General features: G+C 44.0%; 1 protein-coding gene across 2 annotated transcripts in view; it reads right to left on the bottom strand.

Moving 5' to 3' along the window:
• The window catches only part of ARHGAP25 (Rho GTPase activating protein 25), a 624418-nt gene that overhangs the window by 123119 nt on the left and 477613 nt on the right, over positions 1-23686 (bottom strand). For both annotated transcript variants that reach the window (XM_069618880.1, XM_069618881.1), the window contains 3 exons: positions 18101-18233; positions 14151-14224; positions 3623-3744 (listed from right to left, as the gene is read on the bottom strand). In XM_069618880.1, the coding sequence (XP_069474981.1) occupies positions 3623-3744; positions 14151-14224; positions 18101-18233 (329 nt within the window). The remainder of the gene's footprint in view (positions 1-3622; positions 3745-14150; positions 14225-18100; positions 18234-23686) is intronic.

Genomic DNA, 23686 nt, shown 5'->3' with positions numbered 1-23686 from the left:
GCCTTACTGATTGGAAGGGCAGACTAAGTAGATCATTAGTATCGTTACCAAATGATAATTTAATTAATTCACCTACAACCAACTAACATGGGGTGATTTAGTTGAACTCTTAAATCAACATTGCTTCCATTGTGGATATAAATATAGTCTGTTAAAGTAATTAGGTACTCCTATTTCTTTACCAACCCCAAAATGTCCCTAAAGGGAGGGTGCACAAAAACTAAATTTCCAACTGCTCCCTATTCCCCATACCTGCCTTAAAGCAGAGGTGTTTGAATGTAAACTGAATATCTGGGTTTTTGTGGTGCTGGGGAAGAAAAGTGTCTTGCCAAAATTAAATAAAGTCAAGTCCCTGACTGAAAAGCATACTATCTACTGAGAGTGGGAAAGTGACTCATTGTAGAAGAGATTAAAAGTACAGAGTCCTGCATGTGTGAAACTGTTTTTGCCAATAGAAAAGTGTTGCATATTATTTAAATTAAACTCCATGAAAAGTATAGTGCCAAGCATACGGTCATGCTTCAAGGTGCTATGTGTTATTAAAAGTGAGCCTCATGCAAAGTATTTTGTGCAGTTAAATTATTCTATCAAGTCCAGGGAGCTGTCTAATTTTCCACATTAAGAGTAGTTTGTGAGTGGCCCAGGCATTTGAAGTAGACCATAGACCCGTGGCTCTATGTAACTTTGGAGTAAAAGAACCCAAAGATTACAGAGTCTGTGATCTGTGAGATTCTAAACCAATTGGTGATTTCAATTTGTGTAAAAAGTGAATTGTTAAGAGGGGAAAGTATTTGTGCCATGCAGAAGTTGGTGTAACTTGTGGTTTTGTGCAAATATTAATTTTCTGGTTCATTAATAAATATATATTCTTTCTACCCACTGGACTGATTCTTGGATTATCTATTGTACGGGGAGGAGGGTGGATAGTGGTGTTATATGGGTCACAGATAGGGATAGAGTGAATTCTACAACAGGAAGATTGGTGCAGCGCTTTTGATTGGGGAGGGAAACAATTCCCTGCATTAGTTGTTGCCCCATAAACAGCTCCTTACCAAGGCTGTTGGTTGTTCTGTAGTTGATGAAACAGTGGATTTGATCTCAAACCAGGGCCTTGGCCACAGGACAAGAGTTCACACTAATACGTTTATGGTGTTTCTTCTGGAGCTCTTGCTGCCTCCCTTCCTCAGGGTCTTGGGTCTGAGGCTCTGCATCCCCAGCTACCTGTCCTTGCCATTGCACCACGAGGGTCTCATGCCTAGTGTGTATCCCTCTATTAAGCTGTTCTATCTCCTGGTTTACCTCCTTGCCATTCTGCCATGCGCTCTTTCCTCCACCCACCTTACTTACATTCCTCCTAAGCATGAGGCATGTGGCTCCCTCACTCCCCAGTTCTTTGTTCCATCAGCTACTTTAGATCTCTTCTCTTAACCTGTTTGATTTCCCTCAACACTTTCTGCAGGACACTACTTATCCCCTCCTACTTAGTCGCTCTCACAACCTACTTCTTGACCTCTCACCACCTTCTTTGGGACATTTTCCATCTACTCCTCTTCAGCTTCTCTTGCCAGCTCCTTCCTGACTGCTCTCACCACCTCTTCAGGGCCTCCACTGTTCCCCTCTGTCTTAGCCTCCCTCATCACCTCCTTCTCCACTCCTTTTCCCACCTGTTGCTTAACTCTGTCTACCTCCTTATCCTCAGGCACCTCTATATTAAGTGCCACCTTTATTTCTTGACTTGCTGGGTATCTCTCTTTCTCACTGGCCTACTGCATCCCTCAGTCCACAACCTCTTGGATTTTTCTCTTCCCCAGTCTCTGGGGCCTGGGTCTGTCTTTCCCCAACAACAAGCACCTCTCTCTCTCTCCCCAAAATATGGGAACTTTTTTTTATTCAGCAACCTGGGTATTTCCCTCCCCAACAACCTGGATGTTCTTATCCCCAATCACTGGTGTCTTTCTTCCCCAATAACCTAATTCTGTCTCTCAACCTGGGCCTTTCTCTCCCCAATCTCTGCATCTCCCCTCTATCCTCCTGTATCTTCCTTACCCCACCCTCCTGGGTCTGTCTCTTGCCAGCCTCCTTGATCTCTCATGTGGCCTAATGCTCCAGATCCTTTTGCTCCTCTCTACAGGCGTCACCATATGATATTCTTCAATCTTCGTAGTTTAATTCTCTCTCGGAAGGGGAGCCAATGGACTTCCTTCCTGGCAGCTGAGTTGGGGGCCTTGCGTGGGAGGTTGAGGGTGCATCTAAGGGCATTGTTTTGAAGTATCTGTAGTCTGTTTAGGTTGTGATTCGTGGAACCTAGGAAGAAAGTGTTACAATAGTCCAGTTTGGACAGTATGAGGGCTCTGGCTAGTGTGAGGCCAGAACTGTTAATAATCCGCCAGGGTCGGACTAGACCTTTAAGTCCCGATTGAACCAAACCGGACTCGGTCCCGTTATTGGTGGCAGTCATTGTGCAAATAGCGCCATGACTACCACCAATCTTGGAATGAGGCCCATAGTCTTTCCTCGGCCCATGTTACCAAATGAGGCGAAGCAGATATACCTTTAGGGCTGCGGCTGTGTCACCTTTATGATTGAGATTATTTCTGACTATGTAGTAGTGTGGGGCAGAGAAGGCATTTTAAGCCACTAGTCATCCCTGAAGGGTAGTCATTTCGTCACACCCACACTAACATATGTCATTAAACTTTCATCCCTTCATCCATCTTCACAATCTTTAATTCATCTTTCCCTCACCGTATCCTTTTCCATTCATCTATCCTCATAATGATCAATTCACACATCCCCTCCCTTGCGCCTATACATCCATCTATCCTCACATTCAGATTCAATATTTAACCCCTTCTGCAGTCTCTCTCCGCTGTCTCTGTGTACCCCCTCGCCATGTCCCCCATCTGCCTAAGTGTGTCTGTGGCCACGAACTCAGAAAACATTTTCACCACATAACAGCCAAAACTGTATGCTTGGTTACCTCCTGTCTCTGAATATGCCTGTGTTATTAGTAGGTTCAGTCCCCTAGGGTGATGCGTCAGTCAATTGGTGATGTTGTGCGTGTCTCGTTGGAGCATGCCATGTTTTTATTTTATTTTTGTAAAGTAGTATAAACATCACTAAATTATCCAAATTATGGAAACATCCTTGTTGAGGATTATTTTAATGTCAATATATTTTTATTGCAATTATTACATGCTAAAATGTGCAGTAGAATTAAGACCTAGAACCCTTCAAAATATGTGGTTTGTCCCCTGCTCACCTTTCCGTCCTCATTAGCAATTTGAAATTAGGTCATCCCTCAACTGCTTGGTTCACAGTGCCATCTAGTGGATTAATTGGTAAAGTGCTTTTTTTTCTTTAAATAAAGCAACAAAAATAACATGCGATCTTGCATAGATGATAACTTTATTAGGGCAACTCATGGTTTGTTGCCAGCTTTTAAGACCAGTCAGGGCCTTTCCTGAGGAAGTATTTTTCTTCCACCTTTTTGCCGCTTGTGACGACACCCTGTGCTATGCACTTTTCACAAGTAGGGCTGCTGCAGGCACTCTTTCTTCAAGTTGAGACTTGACAAGCTCTGAACTGACTACAATGACAAGTGAACTGGAAGCATATTTACCCTTCATTATAGTGACCGGGTCCTCATACTTCGGCCGAATGAGGTTGACGCCGATAACAGTGGCCAGATTATCCACGCTCATCTTGTTCACCCGGGCGTTTAGCTGTATTTCATGAAGGAACCTGGCCAAAGACAAAAATAAGCAGATCAGGATTTCCTGGGATGCAAAAGCGCTTGCCCCGTTTGGAAACAGTTCTGATGGTTCTATGTGAAAAAGTCACCAGGTAGGCATCTTTGTTTTCCTCCACCCCTAGAAGCCTTCCCCCACATATTCTAGGGCAGGTATACTTTACTATTATATGCTAGCGTCGTAGAATATTTAAGGAAAGTGCTTGATTTTCTCGGGGGTGCAAATATGAGCAAATGGCGCCCCCTGCCGACCATTTCACAGGCGACTTTATCGTTGGATAAAATTATGATGACGCAGCAAAAAAAAATCTAATGAAGGCATAGTGACTGTTTCCCATTTTTCATCTAGATTTCGGATTGCCAATGACGAGCTGAAAAGCAATGGGCCTCATTACAAGGTTGGAGGTAGCATTGACGGTAAAACCGGTAAGGCTACCTCCAAACTTGCAAGAAAGTCTGGCACCCGTGAATGGGCAATTACCGAGGTATTCCGGCCTCTCTGGACCCGGTAATTGCCCTTTCCCGGGTGTTGGAATCGGGTAATCCCCATTTGAGACGCATAGGGCTCAATGGGAATGGGGACGCACCGTTCATAACGGTGCCTGTGCTCCAGGCATGCTGTGCTTGCGGGTGCCTTTCATTCCACCAGGTCAGACCTGGCGGAATGCAAGGCAACCACAAGCAGAACTCGGAGTTTGCCGGTCCCGATACAACGGTACAGGAAAGCTTACTGGTACTGTTGTATCTGGACCGGCAAGCTCCTAATGAGGCCCAATGTATCCTATTGCACTGCTACTCTATCAATAGAAAAGCTCTGCGCCTCTTCCCATTGGAACTGTGCCTCCTAACCCAGCTGGACTGCAACACTTCTCATTGCAGCTCGTACTTCCCACCTGGAAGGCTCTGCATAGCTTCTTATATCAGTGGGAGCTGTGTTTCCTAGGACCCTGGAGCCCAGCGCTACTAGAAGAAAGAGCCAATCAGCGAGGGATAGAACAATAGCTGCAGAATAGGCCACGCCTTCCGCAACAATTCAGCGTCTGAAATCCTCACAGCTCATAATATCTCTGCAGCTGCAACATCTCAAGATACCCCTGAATGATTTAAACAAAATCTCTCTTCGATAGCCAGGGGGCATGTGATCCGATACCTTATCATATCTGAGAAAGCTACACGTCTGCACACACATTCAAACCAAAATAAAACGTGTTCGATCTCTGCTTTTGTGTGGGCTAGGTAGGTATCTCTTCATGGTTCTGTGATTCCCACAGCCTGCCTTTCACATCTCCCACACACCGCCTTCCATAAGAACCAGGCCTGGCAATTCCACCAACTCAATTGAAGTGCAAAACTTTACAACTGCCCCTCGCGAAGTGGTAGGTGCTCGTATTTTCATTGAGTTTCAAAATGTTACTTTCATGATTTATAATGGACTGGACAGTCTGGACAATTGTTTTGATACTTCAAAGAGACTTCGGCATGCATTAGCTCATTACAAGGAACGAAATAATACCAAAATAAATAGTGCATACTGGACACTGGATCTGAACAGGTTCCCCCACGGTAAAAAGATGCTATTTCCTTCACCACATGTTCTGTCAAACTATGTTTTCCGATTACACTGGCATTCTGCCCGGACTTTCCTTTGCGTGGGCTTCCTGTTACTGGTCTCATCGCGCCAAACCACTAAATTGTGCTTCATAAAGAATATCTCTCCACAAACAAAAAAATCCGTATGTATGTTTGGGGTGCTGTGAAGTGGGCAAACCAATTTTTTTCCAGCTGAATTTTCGAAACTAAAAACCCCTTAATGGATAACTGAGAACTCTGTTTATGAATTCTATTGATCAATTCTAATAAAATAGTTTGACACGGATGGTACAGCGTGGTCCTAATAAGTGTCACACTATTTTCTTTGAGATAATCACACATTTCAAATGAGGAAAATGTACCCTTTTGTCAGTCTTTGTTTTCTTACGATACATACTCTGAGAAAATGCTCCCTTAAAACATATAAAGCCAGCCTCCTTACCACTGCTCTTGTAAGTATAAATCCGAATGAAATAGAATTGGATTATTATTATTTTTTTTATTGTATTTACCAAAAGAATTCATTGGTTTTAACAAAATTGTCAAAGTCTATTTCTTCTGTTTTCGTCACGAGAGCCGTAGAGAGGAGCACTTGTATGGCTTAGCTTTTCACTTTTTCTTTACTTTGTTCTATCAAGATGAAAGCGTGTTGCAAAATCTTTGCAGTGGCAATAGCCCAGGGTGTTTTTTGTCCGCTAATTAGCCGTTTCCACCAAGGCTCCTCCTCCCGCAAGATTGAGGCCTCCAGAACAGTTGACAAATAGGCCTTTCTCAGGGTTCTCAGTGCCGTGCAGGAAGTTAACAGATGTCTAATCGTTTCTATCGCCTTTTCCTCTTTCCATAGTCTACATAAATTTGATGGACTGTTTCCTCTGATGAACAAAATTTCGTTGGTTGGCAACAAATTTAGCCTAGCTTTCATAAAGAGTTGTCTCAGAGGCTTACTAGGGAATTTTTTGTAAATTTCGGCCTGATCGTTGTATTTTTTCTGTAGAGGAGGTAGATGGTTTAAAAGTTTGTTCTCTTCAACCATCTCTAAGGTAGCAATCCAGTCTAGTTCTTCCAGTTTTCTCTTTACTCTAAGAGGGTTGGTCAACAGCTCCTCTTGCGTGCAAGCGACAGAAGTTAGTTGAGCCTTCTTTTTGTCCACCCATTTGGAGTTGCCTGGTTTGATTTCCATCGCCATCAAATTGTATAGGGTTGGTGATTCTGGCATGAGGATTTTCCTATATAGGGACAAAGTGTTGTTTTCCACTACGGCTTTTAATGAGATCACTCCCAATTCTTTTCTTATTGCCGGTAGTGAAGTAGAGTTTGGAACCGACAACAACGACCTCCAAAAAAAGGCTTCAATCTTTGGCCAAATTTTTACCGGCAGCAGAGGCATGGCTTCAAATCCATATGTCAGGCACGGGATGACCTTTGCCTTGTAGTATTTTAATACTGGTAGCAGCGAGAAACGCCCAAACTTATTATCCAGCATTCTTGCCTGTGTGGTCATTGTACAGACTTTGGACCAGATAAAGTTTTGCATGCTTGTCTCCTGTTTGGTGTTGTCCAGCATGACCCCCAGATATTTGAATTTTGGGACCACTTCCACCTGCATATTGTCCAACGACCATGATGATGTTGTTTCACACTTTTTCTTTTTGCCCAAAATCACTATTTTCATTTTTTCAATGTTGATTAGAAGTTTGTTTTTGTTGATGTACTCGACCATATTAGTCATTTGGCATTTGAGACCTATTGGAGTCTGATCGATCAGGGTAATGTCGTCCGCGTAAAGGATTCTAGGGACTTGTGCAGACCCAACCTTTGGCGGGAAAGCCCTGACCAATTCCGTTGATTCTTTGTAGTCTCCGATGAATGCCGTGAACAAAGCTGGCGCTAGAGGGCATCCCTGTTTCACGCCCCTCGTGATTGGAATACTAGTCGATAGCAGGCCCTTACCATTTCATTTTACTCTCATCGATGTGTTAGAGTGCTGTTATCGGGGCCAAGATGTTTTTCGGACAATTTGCTGCTTCGAGTTTGTGCCATAGTAAAGCTCGATTCACCTTGTCGAAAGAAGCCTCGGTGAGGTCAATAAAGGCTAGATAGATATTGGATGATCTCTCTAGCGCTTTGCTTTTCAGAAGGCTGAGAATCATGATGTTGATTGATGCACCCGCGTTTTTTTGGAAGCCAACTTGAAAGGGATCGTGCAATGGAGCAGACTTTAACCAGGCGTGGAAAATCTTGAGTAGAAGCATATCAAAAACTTTGCCTATACAGGCCAAGAGCGCTATCGGTCCGTAATTTGCCGGATCAGTTCTACTCCCCTTTTTAAAGATGGGTACTACCACCGATGACGTCCATGATACCGGCACTGTTTTAGTTGTGGCACAGTTTTCGAAAATTTTGCTGATGAACGGCGCCCACTCTTCCGAGAAGGATTTAAGGTCTATGTTGGAAATACCATCTGGGCCTGGTGCGCGCAAGGTTTTTAGTTTCCTTATGATGCCTTTGATGTCGTCCTCATCAGAGAAGTTGTGCCATTCCCGATTTTGTGCTGTTTCCTCACTTGCCTTTTTTTCGTCCGGCTTTTGAAATAGGACTGAGAAATGTGCCACCCACGCTTCTTCAGTCACGCAATTTGCCGGCGAGGGCGTAGGGTGCGCCTCTGAATGTTTGATAAGGGACCAAAAGTCTCCTGTGTTTTTGCTTCCTAATTTCTTTAGCATCTCCTCTGCGTCTTTTTGGTACAGGGAGATTCGGTGCTGTCTCAGCCACTTTTGAAAATCATTTCTCACCTTATATGGATTCATTAAGTCCTCTTCCATGTTGCTTTTTTTTGCCTTTTTTGTAAGGCTTCTTACTATGGCTCTTCTCACTAAAATTTTGTCATATTGATGGCTTTGCATGTTTTTCCTGACCACATTTTTCTTTTTCATTTTTATTTTGAAAGGGCTGAGCAGAGGTTGGTAATCAGGGATTTTGACTGTCAATGTATCTTTGCATTGTCCTTCTTTGCGATAAATTTGATTCAGTGATTTTATTCGCTCTGCTGTCAATTTAAGTCGATTCCTTTGACCATTTAAATCAAGTTGGGATTCACAGAGGAGTTGCTCTCTTTTCCCCATTTCCCATGTGGCTTTGAGTAGGTTGTGGTCGCTCGCTTTTGTTTTCACAATATCGAATGTTGAGGCAAGGCTCAATATGTTGTCTGTAGCAAAGATAAAATCAATGGTCGCACTGGAGGTGTCTCTTTCCCATGACGGGACCCGATCTTGCTTCAGGAAGGCCTTGTCAAAATCGTGGCATCCTCATGAGGTCATTAAATCAAGCCATTTCTCGCCCCTTTTTTCTGCTGGAGTTGTTGGTTGGTGTCCAGTGGCCCCTTTTGAGGAGCATTTAAGTCTCTGCATATTATAATATCCGTTACTTTTAGTTCTATTAGTAATTGGTCAAATATGTCGCTTATGCTCCTCAAAAAATCCTCATCTGAGATGCTCTTTGGATTCCAGTATACGGCGATTATTGCTACTGGTAGCTCTACGGTACACTCGGTATGTTGGTTCGAGATCGTCCATTTTGTTAGTATTGCTAAGTGGTGTATTGATGATGACAGTGTGTTTTTAATGCTGACGCTGCTACCTGATCTCACCGCTAGGAGAATCCCTGAGGACGGGCGACCCACTTCACTTTTCTTTGCGGGGGAGAATTCAATCGAGAAGCCATCTAGATGGGGTTTTTCCAACAGCCATGTTTCTTGTAGGGCTAAGATGTCGAAATTGCCCAAATTTACATCGCCTTTTTCTAGTAGATGTTGATGGCCTTGCGTGTTCCATGATCCCATGGTCAATGTATAAGATAATTGCTTCTTTTGCGTACACGTCGCTCGAGGGCCCTAACCGAGGGTGACTGGCTGCTATTTCCTGGCAAATGCCGGTATGGTTTTTGGTAGCCACGCCCATAACTGCTTCATCTGAGAGACAGCTGTTCCTGTTTTCAATGTTTGCTGATTCATGATATTTGGTGTTAATTGGCTGTCTCGTGCCTTGGCAGTTTTTACTGTTATCAGAGTTCTTTCTTCTCTATTGTCAGATCCCCTGCCTGTTTTTGGGGTTGGGATCTTGAGGTGGGTCAGAACTGTTTCTTCTCTCTTTGGAACCTTGCCTATTTGGCTCTGCTGGATTAGGCACTATTTTGGCGGTTTGGGCTTGCGGCTTTATCATATGCCTTGGTAGTCTGCGGGAATTATAAAGTTCCTCCGTTTTCAATTTGTATCGAGGTGATCTAGTTCTACTTGAGAGCTTTGGATCATCCGCCTTGCTCGCTAAGTTGATTTCTGAGTCATCCTATATTGATAGGAGGAAGCCATTTTTGGAGAGTTCTGTAATCGCCTTGCTGATTGACAGGGGCATGGTCCTGGCCTTTATATGGATATATGCCTTTGCCGTTTCTCCTCTATGATAAGGTTCTACCCTTACGTAATCTTCTGCCCTCAAGATGTTTTGTAACGTGATCGAGCTGAAGATGTTTCTTACCGTCCTCCTGTTTAGGACCATATTTTCCCGATTTTTGCTAGATTGTTCTAATTTCAAGATTACAAGGCTTTGGGGTTTTCTTTTGTGTTGTGGTTGGAAGGTCTCCCTCTTTCCTTCGATGGATGTCTCCTTCGGGTGTCTACTTTCTCCCTCCTTTCAACCTCTCGCTGTTTGTCGGTTCTTACTTGAGGCTCGTATGCCACCCTGTCTGCTACTTTTGATCTACTATTTGCATGTTCTTTCCCATCGCTATTTGCCTTTACTGTAATACTGTTCTTGATGCTTTTTGCAGAGCCTACGTCCTTGCGATGTTTTTCACTTGAAGGTTCTCTGCACTTTCTCTCTTCCACATCATTTCTCTTTAAGTCTTTCTCCTTCTGAGCTCCTCTTTGACTTTCTTCTTCGTCGCTATCTTCGTATAGCGACAGATCCATGGGAGACTCGTCTGCTAAAAAGTCATTTATTATTTTGGGCGAATTGTCAGCAAGAGGGCGTGAGCTTGGTTCGTAATCCTTTCTCTTCTTACCCATGGTGCGAAATGACCTTCCATTCTTGGTTTCCCTTTCTTTCTCCACTATTTCCGTTGTCTTTGTAGTGGAATTTGCTGCGCCTCCGGGACTGGACTCTACCCTTTTGGTTAGTTTCAATAGTACTTCTTTTTTGGTCGTGTATGATTTTTTTGTTTTGCTTTGTCCCTCTGCCCCTGTTTTTTTCGTTTCTACCTCATTCGTCTGGACCTTAGGGTCGGTTTTTCCGGCCTTCTGGGTTCCCGGCGAGTTTGGCCCTTCTTTTTTTTTCATTGGAGAAGTTGCTTTAAAGAAGAAGACCTCCGGTAGATTGACTATTCCTCCCTCCTTATTGCCGTGTGAGTTAAAAATGCTGAAATTGCTGCCGTTTTGATCCTCAGTCAATGCGTTTTTTTTGCTTTGTGTGTTCCGTTTGCGTTGACTTAGCCATCACTCCCATTTTTTGTGGTTTATTCACTGTGTTGCCATTCGTAGTTCTAATTTGGTTACCCTCTGCCCCAACTGCAAGTTTGATCGGAGATTTGTCTTTGGCCAGTCTTTGTTTATTTTGTTCTGGAGAACTTATATATCCTTCTAGGAATGTAAGTTTTGTATGCATCATTGCTATTAGGGCGGCCTGATCTTTCAGGGTGTCATTGATGGTTTCGTACAATTTGCAGAATGGGTGCAGAGCAATCGTGAGTGCTGACATAACAGTGGTCATGTCAGGTTTTTTTGTTGGAGTGTTTTTTGGCGTTATAGGCCGGTAATCACCGTAGCTCTGGCGCCTATTCGATGAATTTAGAAATGCTTCTTGGGTGTTTGCTCTTGTTGGTGAATAGGATTTTGATGTAATTGGCAAATTTGTGTGTGATTTCCCTAGAGAATCCTCTTCTGGTTTGTCCTTTCCTTGTCGTTTTGGGTTTTCAGTTTCACCCCATTTCGGGAGCTCCCCCCCTTGGTAGATGGTGTTCAATACAGATTTGTTTACCAGCAACTGTGTCCTCCTTGGACACCCCTTTTTCCTCGTTTGCGATATCAAAAACACTGCCATCTCCTTCTGGCGAGTTTTGTGTGGGACTATCCTTATTGGCCTCAAGTGGTATAGTATTAGTCGGAGGTGAGTTATTTGGGCTCGAACAGTTGTTTATTGTTTTCTTTTCCAAATCTTTCTGAGGGGGGGTTAAGCATTCTGTAGGATGTGGTTTATTTTTATTGATTGCCTCTTGTTGTTTTGCTGGAGATTCCGTCTCAGACACCAAAGGGTTAGGCGTTTGATCTACAGCAGGTCGATTTTCGCCTGCGGCTGGCCCCGTTTTCCTCACATTTGATACTGGAGTTGGTTCTTTTAAAGCTTCAAGGATCTCCACATCTGAGAGTTCTTCCAGATGGTCGTGACTTCTTTTTCCAAGGTTATTTGACACGTAATTTGCAGGGATGCGGAGTGCTGTCCTTTGAAAGAACTTTTTGATTGATGATAATTGCAGCTTCTTATGTTTATTCATACGTCTATGGGCAGAGTTCACACGCCCTGGCATCCTAGTGCTTGAGTTGGGTTTAGAGCCTTCTTGTTTTTCCGCCCAAATTGCTTTTGCGGGTGCTGCGGCTTTCTTGGTGGGGTTACATTTGTCCTTCAAACGATCTATGCTCGCAGCCCCTTCCTTCATGCGCGAGCCCTGGGAACCGGCGCTGGTGTCCAGAGTGTCTCCTGTGCCGTCCTCCGACTCGCTGTCGCACAGAACCCTCGAGTCTGGAGCAGCAGCACACCCATTCCTCATCGACGGGGGCCCTGCTCCGCCCTCCCCGGCTCTTCCCTCCGGGCCCGGAGCGGCGGAGCCTCGCTCACCCCCCAGCTCCGCCGGCCCACCGCTAGTGCACGGCAGCAGAGACAAGTGGGCCCCTGCCTCGGCAATTGGGATCGCCTGAGGGGTTGGTTGGAGTGCCTTCTTTTCACTGGACCTCGTGCTGTTTTCCACTTGTTCTTCTGTGGGGACGGCGTCTGTTGATGATGACACTGGCGTCTTCGTGTGGGCACTGTTTCACCCAGGACCTTTGTCCCCGGAGATTTGGAGCGTCACAGGCGTCCCAGCCGTGGGATCACTCCCCGTCATCACCCCTCCGGCCGCTGACGGGGAGGATCTAACCGCCGACTGCTCCAGTGGGCGCTCGGAATCCACGGTCACTTTCCTCGCATGTTGTTGCCGTCACGCCTTAGTTTCACTTTGTTCCGGGGCCTCTAGTCTTACACCATTTATCTGTGCCGTGATGAGAGATGTTGTTTTTGAAAGTCCCGGGGGCGACAGTTCCCCCTTACGTTGATGACCTGTGGCAGATAGACTTAAAGGTGCTGATAAAAGTCGTTTTTTCTCGGCTAGCTGGCCCTCCCCTGGGTGAGCGGACAGAGATGCCTTCGAGCTTCTCAGACAACGTTTGTCCGTCTCTCCTTCCATTTGTTGATGTTCTGTTGTTGTCGTTGTGGCTTGGGAGTTGTTTGGAGTCGCAGGTTGTATCATGTCTAGGCTGTCCGGTCTGACACGGACTGCACAGACTGCCCCAACCTCAGCGACAAGCTCCGCGGCCGCTCCGCGGCTCCCAGCACTCTTTATGGTCTCTGTAGCAAGGCAGTAGAAAGCAGACTGGATGCAAAATGGAGCCAGAAAACGCTAGGTGGAGAGCTTCCTGCACAGACTGCTCCAACCTCGGCGACAAGAATTGGATTATCAGAGGGCCAATGTATGCCTAGATTCGAAGGGTGGTGAGCGGGCCTGTTATGTCCAGGCCAAATGTATCTCTCGGGACAGCTGGGATGCGGGCAGATGTTACTGGGAAGGGTTGACTCTTAGGGCTTTGTCAATGGAAGACAAGTCTACACACTCTGATGCAGCGTTTCACATCTCTGTCAAAAACAGGCTACCAATATCCCCACCGGACCCTAAACATGGTGCTCCCAATCTCTAGGGTAATCGTGTCCATCTGTTTCTAGTGTCCTTACAGAAAATTACTGCACTTCTTCTTAACAACACATCACCCTGGACAGACATCAAAGAGCTATCACCAAAATGTATTATCTCCCAAACATTCACAAATGTATTATCTGGGCATCCGAAAAAGGCGGCATCTCAAGAGACATAAGTGTCAGGTTTCCACCACTGCATAATCCCGCCACCCTTTGGGCACTCGTCTATCATTATGCACCACCTTCTGAGCAATGTAGTAATCTGCACCTTCACAAGAAACAAAAGAACGTGAGTCATCAGCATGAAGACTGTGTAGATAATCCTGCATGCATTTTATCCCTCCAACCTAATATTCAACTTCAAACCAAAACCCCTAAACGTGCAACGTCTTCATGGCGCATGTCGCGCCTAGAAACACTTACAGGCAAGTTCTAAATGGCTTATCATATTATCCTTTGAGGAGACGGATTGTATCACTGTACAGAGAAAATACTTGGCAAAGGTTTGCATCCCATCCTGATCTGCAACAACTCAGACACTTATTCACTACAGCTGCCCCCCACTGTGTTTCCCACTGTCTGAATTCACATGCACCCCCACCTCATCAGCTGTTATCCAATGCCACGAGTTCCACTGTCAACAGGCAACATCTGTTCCCGTATTCCGCAGTCTAGAACAAGCTCCTCCAACAAAGGTCATTTTACTCTTGTGCTTAACTTTCAGAAGCAGAAGCTCCTTTTACCGCCCATATTGAAGGACTGTTCAATGGCGAGAAAGAAATGGGCAACTTCTAAAGAAAATATGAAAGAGTTCATACCTGCAAATAAAGCTGAGCAGATTGTAGTTCACTCTGGGAAGGAGTGACACCTGCCTCTGCAATTCCTCGCGTGCCTGCAACAAAGAAGTAAAACCACGTTTACAATACTAAAGGGTTATTTCAAGTTTCCATGCAACTGTAATGTTGTAGTACACACAGAATCATGTTTCCGCCCATCATGCAATGTGTATTAATATTCATAAGCACCAAAAGATATCCACCTTCTTTTTAGCCAGTTATACATTTTTGAAAGCGTATCTGGCTTGTTTTTAACTATTTATATATTACATGACAATTAAACCCTTCCATTTTGCTTCAAAGTAAACTATCTCCTCTTTAACAATAATAAAAGAGAGAAACAGGCTGTCATCTGAGCACTGAGTGGTACACTGGCACTTGAAGGCAGCCGAGCTGTTCCCGCCTCTCACGATGCAGCAGAGTGGCAGCTGCAGCTCAGTTAATTTGTTTGACACTGACGTCAGGATCTCTAAACACTTCATCAAGCTTTGCAGCTTTACTTTACCCCAGAAAAATCTTGTATGCTTTATGTCTCGGGTGGATAGCTCAGCGGCAACGCGCTCACCTTGGAAGCAAGACAACATGGAGTCACACAGATTCGATCCCTAAGCGCATTATAAATAACCTATCATAACCTCATCATATCAAGTCTTTAATGTCCATCTTTAATCATCAGGTTTGCAAAGTAAAATTTTGTGGTGGCAAGGCGTTTTACAGTTTTTTCACACAAATCTTTTTTCCTAACCACCCTCTTTGGCATGCCAGGAGTATTCAAAATATGTCACGCTTGTGGGGTATACAAGTATGACATTAGGTTTACAGACTTTACAGTGGTATGTGCCAGAAAACCCTCCATAGGAGGCTTAAGGACAAAGAGGGATTAGGCTCAGGATATGGATGAAACGATCTGAAATTGGATTTCAATCACAGGTTTTGGGTTCCCCGCCTGCATAGAAAAATACCTGACGTTAGTGTCTCTGTGCCTCAGTGGCTCAATCCAACAACCCCAGGTTTCACCCAGAAGAGGGGCGGCATCACAACTCTCACTGTGAGCAACACTTTATGTCAAGACCTGTGACGACGCAAGCTTCAACCATGACTTTAACCATGACTTCCTCACCATTAAGAGGGTACTCGCCATCAAGATCAATGTCAAGATTGAGACTCTCAAGAGTGGGATACTCAACGCCAATAAGCTTGACATCGCCAATAAGCTTGACATCAAGGTCTATTAACTTTGCCCTCGGAATCTCAGGATCAGATAGCTCGCATTCCTGCTGCTCTGAGAGCAAAAGTAAACTCGTCCTACTTAAAATGACCAAGTAAAGGGGGACCGCTTCCTCTGGCTGCAGTCCTTTCTGTGAAAGAATAAAGGTCCCCTTAGTCACCTACAACCCCTCCCGACCAGGGACACCACTAAGAGATAGTACCCTGATATGAAATTCTTCACTAGCTACACAAGAATCAAACTGATGGTATCTCTCCCCTTAGCCTTCAAAGTACATTGCATTAGTAGTCTGTTGAATGTGTTATTAGCGCACATTTTCAGATGTCACCAGAGCAGCTTAAACCAAGCTCCACATCACTAGATCCCTTTGTCAACTTCAGACCTTGGTCATTTTTGAGAGCATGCAATCCAAGGAGTCGCTTTGCAGTTTAATCCTTCTGGACTTAGGTTTATTGGGCCCTTTTCCTAGCCCTATCATCTGTGCTCATAGGTCTGGGTGTGGTGTGGAGTAGCAAGCCCTGGATTCAGAAAATCATCAGGAGGACGCCCTCATTGCTGCAGCACTGGGGTAACTGCGTCAGTCTCCTCCGCCTCGCCAGCCACAGAGAGCCACAGAGAGCAGACATTGCAAAGATCAGCGTGCTCTTCCACCGTGTTCAGAAAATCATCGGCCAGATATTTTGGAGGCAGTCAAAGATGGGTGTAGGGTGTCAGACAAGATCATTAGGACATCCAAGGATGTTACTGAAATGTTGTCAAATGCTCTCATGGTCTGGGCACCAGAAGAAACTCTGGGTTGCACTTGACTACTTTACAACCAAAAACCCAATACCCTTACCTTTGTAAGGCACATGTTTCTTATGTGTTTTGTTTTGCTGTGTACCTGGTCTATATTCAACTTTGTTCACACCCCATAAACAGGTTCAAGTCTTGTTCTCATTTTTTAGCTATAGTACAGACAGACCCTTCCAGGCAATGGCCCCACCATCTGAAATGTGCAAGTCATTTCTGACTGAAATTAGCTTCCATGTTCTTCAAATAAATACAAATAACAAAAAAAAAGTTTGTATGCACTTATTTCTATGACACGCTTGTAGATGATGTGGTTAACCACATGAAGACCAGAGCCTAAACATTGATGACTATAGGGCGCGGACATAGGGAGAAGTAATACAGGCAGTCTTTTCAACCTTCACATGAGGGACATTACTCTCACAAATGGAGTCACAACACTGGCAGCCATACCCTCAGCAACCACAAGGGTTCTGTGGTTCATCGAAGTAAATCACCTCGTGGCAATGAACTTTGCTGAAATGGCCTTGTGGATTTTTCTTCTTGCAATGTGAGGTGGCCACCTTGCCCACCCCTAACCCTTTCCAGCTATTCTGCCTAACCCTCAATACATACATAACTTTTTTGCTGCCACCACGAGTCAATTTCCACAATGTCATTTAATTTGATGAAAGAATGGTGCACCCTCACAACCGTACTTGCAGAGCCAACAATATATCCGAAAAAAAGAGTCAGATTTATTTGTATTTATTTTTTATTTATTTTATTGTACATTTGTTAGAGGTTTATACAAGTAAATTGTGTTTCATAGAGCTCACATGGCAACAGGGAGGGAAACATGGGATAGCAAACCATATATACACTGCAGGATAAAGATGAACCTATCAGGTCTTGTGAGTATTCAGAACGTGCAAGTGCAGAGAGAGAAGAGGGAAAAAGGGAGTGAGGGTAAGTGCTGGAGTGTCCATGCTTGTGGGTGAACAGCATATATAAGTGCCAAGTAAAGTAAGTGCTAGGGAGCATTTAGTTGCAATCAATTGGGTAAGTGCAGGCCTACAGTGGTGTAGGCCATTGGGTGCCGAGGCAAGTGCTGTGTATAGGCAGAAGCTGAGGCGATTGAGTGTGGGAGGCCAGGGCCCCGAGGACACATAAGGGCCCTGGTCACCAATCACAGCGACTGAGGAAGACAGGCACCCAAACCAGCAGACACGCTTACTCCATCCCCACAAACGTGGGCATTGTAATGTTGTCCATTGTAGAGAGTACTCGGGTGTGAAGGAATGGACTGCCCCTTTTCCAGCATGGCAGGACATAACAAAAGACAACTGAAATATCCAATGCATCATCTTGCAAACCAGATCAGAGACCGATAGACAGATTTGAGACTAAGTTTCAAGTCTAGACAAGGCCTCAAATATATGCATGCAGTCGTTTGTAAAAGACCCCTTTGCGTCTGATTAGGAGTTTGCAATCATTATTTGGAAATACTGCAAGTCTTAAAACTCCACCAAATGTCGAGTTTCCAACCTGAAACGCTTCAACTGCAACTGCTTTTGTGTGGCATACCGCACGCGGTATACCCCATATCCCCATGGAGTTCTATGAGACAATAACATAGGGAATAACTGAAGGGTCTGCATGACTCCACATCATGCATGCACTTCAAGATATTGCATGCAGTAACAGTTATAATGTCAGGCGATATTTCCAGAGGAAATACCTCCAAACTTGTAATCAGGTCATTAGTGATATTAAATGACCATTCCCTCAGAGCTGTCAGGCAAGAAATAGCTGCTCTCTGGCTCGGAAAGAGGTAATGGTACAGGATCTCCTTAGAATGGATAGTGTACTTGAAACTGGCAGGACACTGAAGGGAAATGATGAAAATGCACCTGTAATGAGTGTTCATTACCTTATCTTCATCCGTGTTCATGAGCTGGCCCGTGGACAGGAACTCGTCATACTGCGACCAGGGTATGACAGGCTCAGGTAGCTCCCGCAAGTAGAGTTTAAACAAGGATGCAACAGTGTGCACGTCAGTGTCACTACAGGAGAAGACAGAAAGGGTTCATTAAGGATGCAAAGGAAGAGACGAGTTATAGTTGCACAGTTGAAGACGACACTATTTCCACCTGGTTTCAACATTTTTAACATTGCCATAGTCTGGATGTTATCTAAGAGAGATCACTAAAACTAGTCGTATGCTTTTTTGCGGGTTTTTAAGGCTGGGTCTGGCATATTTTAGTAGGATGTAACATTTAAGAGAGAACAGTGACTTTCTACGAAAGCTGGGCTCCCAGTTGATTAAACTCAACTTACTTCCGCTTCCCAGGATATTAGTAGCAGTTTAGGGTTAATTCACAGGAACAATAAAATAAAATTGCTACTTTCATCAGTCGTGCTCCAAAGATGGACTACTGCACCAAAGATTGTTCCCAGCACCCAAATATCATGGCGAGTACAAATCAGCACCAGAGCTTCCTATTTAAAAAAATAACCTTAAAAATCTTAGCATTTTCCAATTATTATCAACATCTGTATTATAATACCCCTCTTATAAACACTCCTGATTAATCTGCTTCATTAATAAATATGTGAGGGGCACACCAGCCCTCTTTCCATTGACCCTGATAAAGGTTCCCCCTCGGCCTGCCCATTGGTTTGTGTTGTTTGTGCTGTCTCGGTAGAAAAAATTAATCAAATCAAATCAACAAAAATCTCACCCGGGGGCAACCAAATGATGTAAAAGAGCGAGTACAAATAACACAAAAGACACATAATTTATTTTTAACCAATCTGTGTGACCGAAAGATAAACCAGAATTCGTTCAAGCTGTAGTGTTGTTTCCAACAAAAAAGTGTAAGTTTGGTTATGCATCACAGTTGGAGTGACAATGGGGATCACAATTTCAGTTTTGCAGAAAGCAAGTTGGTCAATGATTGTTTACAATATGGGCCTCATTACGAGGTGAGTGCACGTTAAGGACATCGGTGCCAGTAATCCCTTTGCGCCCTATTCCGAGGTCCCTTAGCGGGTCCCGCTATGGGCGCCTGGTTTTACCAGGCGCTCTTAGCGGGAGCCGCAAAGGGACCAGGAAGCAAATAACAGTACCGCAATTTGCAGTACCGTTATTAGCTCCCTCCCCATTCCCATTGAGCCCTATGGGGGCTCAAATGGGAATGGGGTTTGCCTTTTTCAATGGGGACTTACCGGTCCCTCCAAGGTCAGAATGGACTGGTAAGTCCCCATTGAACCAGGTAGGAGTCGGTACTGGTATTGGAGGTAGTCATGGCGCAAATAGCGCCATGATTACCTCCATACTCAGAATGAGGCCCTATGAGTTGCAGGAATGAAAATAACTTTCTATGCAAACATTATCAAGCTATAACATTTGCCCATAAAGTACTGTAGGATGGTTGATGAAGAGAAAGGGGTTTGTGTAGCACCACCATTTAAATGAAATACAAGCAGCAAAGGGGAGCCAGTCCAATGAGCACAAATGCCCAGTGTTGGAAATAGAAATATGAGCCGGGGGATCCCGCCAGCGAAGAAAAGGGGTGTGAGGGGAGCTTACAGGGCACGAAGGATGGGGAATTGCCAACGTGGAGGCTTTTCTAAACCCCCCCATTACAAAAGAAATCTATTTTAGGATATTAATTATCAATACCTGGAGAATAACCATAGAGAGGAGTGTTTCCTATAATATTGCAAGCAAAGTATAAAAGGTGCACACCTTTTAAACATACAAAGCTTGCTTGAATATTTTCTGCAGACTACAATCCTAACAAACATGTTCACATATACCATGACCAGTATTTCAAGTAGTATAATAGGTAATTTGCTCGATCTTTATCCTGATATTGCACATTAAAATCCTGGCTTTTGCAACAACCAAACTCAAAACGCTAAAACCTTTTAACGACTGTAAATGGTCTTCTGGGATTTGAAATTCAGGGAGACAATTTTGCCTTGATCCCAGTTGGGGAGAAATCCAGCCCTAAGACCAGCGCTGCAAATGCCTGATCAAACTTCCTGTTTCCCACCAACGCCACCATGGATTGAAGACATGACAAACTAAAGGACTGCTGTCGAGACAGCTAGAGGGGAATGACATAAACAAAACAAAGATTGGCAATGCCAACAGTTTGGGCTTTTGTGTAGGCATGGGCCAGGCACTTGCCAGAAATTGATGTAGTCGGATTGACTGGCCATTGATGACAGCAGGTGCAAAATGGTGTTAGTAGCTGGGCATCTAATAGCAGTGCCTGGCAAATGTCTAATACTTATACACAAGCCAAAACTGTTTGCTTTGCCAGACAGCTTGTTTTAAACAGGACTTCAGTGAAGGACACACATAGTGATTATACATAGAATGGCTGTGTAACGGTTTATTGAGAAGCCACCCTCAACACAGGGAGTTCCTTCCCTCCCCACTCAAGTGGTTATACAACAAACTCTTCAAGAGATACATATCATGCCCCTTCAATCCCTCTTCCCTGAGCTAACAAGGAGCCAAGAACCAGGCCGGTGTACAGGAAATATATTGATATTTATTTAAATTAAAAGTAATAGAAATTAGCACAACAATGTTAAACCCCACTTTATCCGTGACAAAACACAATCAACTTCTCTCAGCATAAACAAAACACAAAAGTGAGTAACAAAAAGGAACATAAACACAATTCTTCACTTTCTGCTAATTTCACTTCACAAAATAATTTCACTGATCAATTACCAAGGCACTTATCATGTGATGTGTGATTTTGATTTTCCTGCAGGCTAAAAAAGCTAGCATTAGGATTTCAAGATTGGTTATTATGATTTCGCCCACACTTTTGGTTTAAAATAAACACAGGGTGATTCATTAGTTTGTTTTTCAGACCCCCCGCCCCCTTGCTTTGGTCTATGTTGGACAGTCAGACAGAAAAATTGGAATGCTTTGGGGAATTTTGGATTTCAGACCCCCTTACTGAAAGGCCTGTGTTTGGTAATCTCGATAAGAAGGTTGGACTGATTTAAGAACACAGAAACCCCTCTTCCTTAAAGAAGTCGGGCCAGCAGGACAACAAGGATTACCCAATTAATGTATAGGCTATAGTTTTCAGCACAGACTGAGAAGTGAGTTTTATTCATTTCGAATTTTAACAAAATTCACCTCGTAGTGTTCTGCCAAATGTGGAATTCATTAAATTAATATTTTTGGTTCAAAAGGTTAAGGATCTACACAGTGTTGCCCCTCCCAACCACTACAAAGGGAAATGATTTAAGGCAAGCAGACTCCCCCACCTTTTGGTTTCCGAGGGCTCAGTTCTACTTGCGTAGCAAGCCAATGTTTAAGATTCAGGAAAGCCAGCTGCATCTCAGGACACCCTGGAAAGATAGGGCAGGGGTCTGGTCACTCCACTCTCAAAGATGGCCTCTCTCTCTCCACCATAGGACCGGGTCAGCTTGAGGCCTTCCTAGAGATAGACAGCTCCACCCAGATGCACTCTCAGCATTCTCCTCTGGTGTCTCCTTACAGCTGTCAGATAGTAAGTTTCAGCATCCTTCCTGATGGTCTGTCTCTTCTCTCTGTCCTGCCTTTGGGTTTCCTTTTTCTGTGTGTCTCCTGTCCTAGTGCAGTCCCCCTTATATAGCAGCGATGACACCACCAATTTTATAATCTTGGGGAAGTACCCTGCAATAATCCCTGCCACTAGGATTGGAAGGTTACCAACCCTACCTCTACTCTCCTCTACCCCTCCTCTCCTCCCAAACCCAGCCTCCAAGTCAGGATTGGTTTATGGGTCTAGAGCAACATATGGCAATTCTCATTTGTAATCGCCCTTTGGTCTCCTTTCAATTTTTTGGCAAAAACAAGTTATATATCACAACTTCATAATTTTACTAGCTACTGCCATACTAAACATATTTTCTGATTCAGCTAATATGGAGAATTAGATAAGTCGACCACCAAATATGTGCCATGTAGCACGGCCATGTGGCACCTTTCTGCAGTTTCCATAAAAAGCACAACAGTTTTTAATATGTAAGTTATTAAGCATATCCCTAATTTCATTTTCCACCTGCTCACCAACTCTCACATTTGGAACATGTTCAGATCAGCAAGAAACCTAGTCTAACTGGCCATTACAGTTCCCCGAGTCACAGGTAGATACATTTTATATCTCCAAAATCGTCTGGAAATGACACAAAATTGGTACATAGATGAAATCCATCCGCCTTATGATGGCTGAGAAAAAGGCCTAAATGATGATAGTCCTTTTAAATGAATTGTGAATCTTCATGTGGGACAAATGGCCCTGACTCCTGCCTCCCAGCCATTTGTTTTCACTGGGTCAGCCTGTACTTTTATCAGTCTCCTTTGTGTTAGAAACCTACTCTTTGAAGTGGGTGCCCCCATGTTCACACATATTAGTCATGCTCCAGCCAAGGGGTAACTTTTCTTGAAGTCAATGCTTTCAGGGCCTGCAGTTCTGGAGAACACTGAATGTCGATACCTTTAGCAGGACATTCTATTGCAATTGGTAATTAGATGGGAGATTTGACATCCAGGCTGGGAGTGGGAAATGTCCTTGTGAAGTTTCGCCCACAGCCAGCAAAAGGGTGGGCCTTGGGCTGAGATTTTCAAAGAAGACAAAGTGGCTCTTCAAATGCAACTAGATTTTGTAGGTGAAACAATATACATGGCTTTTGATCAACCCACACATCATGTTTTGTTTTCCTGACATTTTTCTGTGAGCAATGATATTTTTTCACTTTTAATTTTTAAAACCGTTTTTATTTGAACACACCTGTGCAGGCCATTTTTGTTTTCAATGTGTAACAACCCTGTTTTCCATGTGACAGAGATCTTTGATTGCCTCTTCCTTTGTACATTAAAATGCTGCCGATCCATTGGTAATGACAGTTAGGCCCTTTTCCACATGGCTCTTTAATTTTACTTGAAAAACAAAAACAAAGGCCAGGCTCTTTTTGTTTCATTGTTTAAAATCCTGCTATTAATATGAAAGGGACTTCTGTTTGGGGCCTTTAAATGCACCCCACAGATGAAGTCTGTCTTGGTTTAGACATTTTTATTACACCAGTAGCTCCAATTAAGTCATTAACTATCAGAAGACTGCTTTGAAAAAACACGACTAGGCACTGGAGCACAACAATCGATGTAAGGCTTGATTAAAGGGAGCTGAAAGAGTTCCCATGAGGAGGTGTTTTGGGTGGCAAGGGGCAGGAACTGGGTGGGAATGGCCATAGAGATTAGTATGGCCATGCACAGTGAATGGGTGGGCAAGTAACCAAACAACACCTAGAAGTTTTGTGTCCTTCCTCGTGCTCCCTATCTGTACTCTAATGAGATTTTTTTAGTGTATAGGTGGCTCTGCCACCTAATAGCCCAAACTAACAGATGGGCATTGCTAATCTGGTGTGTCATGGGGCAAGACATTTGTCACTATCCTAAAGTAAGAAATTAAAATCAAAGCACTTTTCTCGCAATACA

This window comes from Ambystoma mexicanum, chromosome 10 (assembly GCF_040938575.1).
Source record: "Ambystoma mexicanum isolate Mex_15411 chromosome 10, UKY_AmexF1_1, whole genome shotgun sequence".
NCBI lineage: Eukaryota > Metazoa > Chordata > Amphibia > Caudata > Ambystomatidae > Ambystoma > Ambystoma mexicanum.
This window is presented reverse-complemented; position numbering and strand designations above follow the sequence as displayed.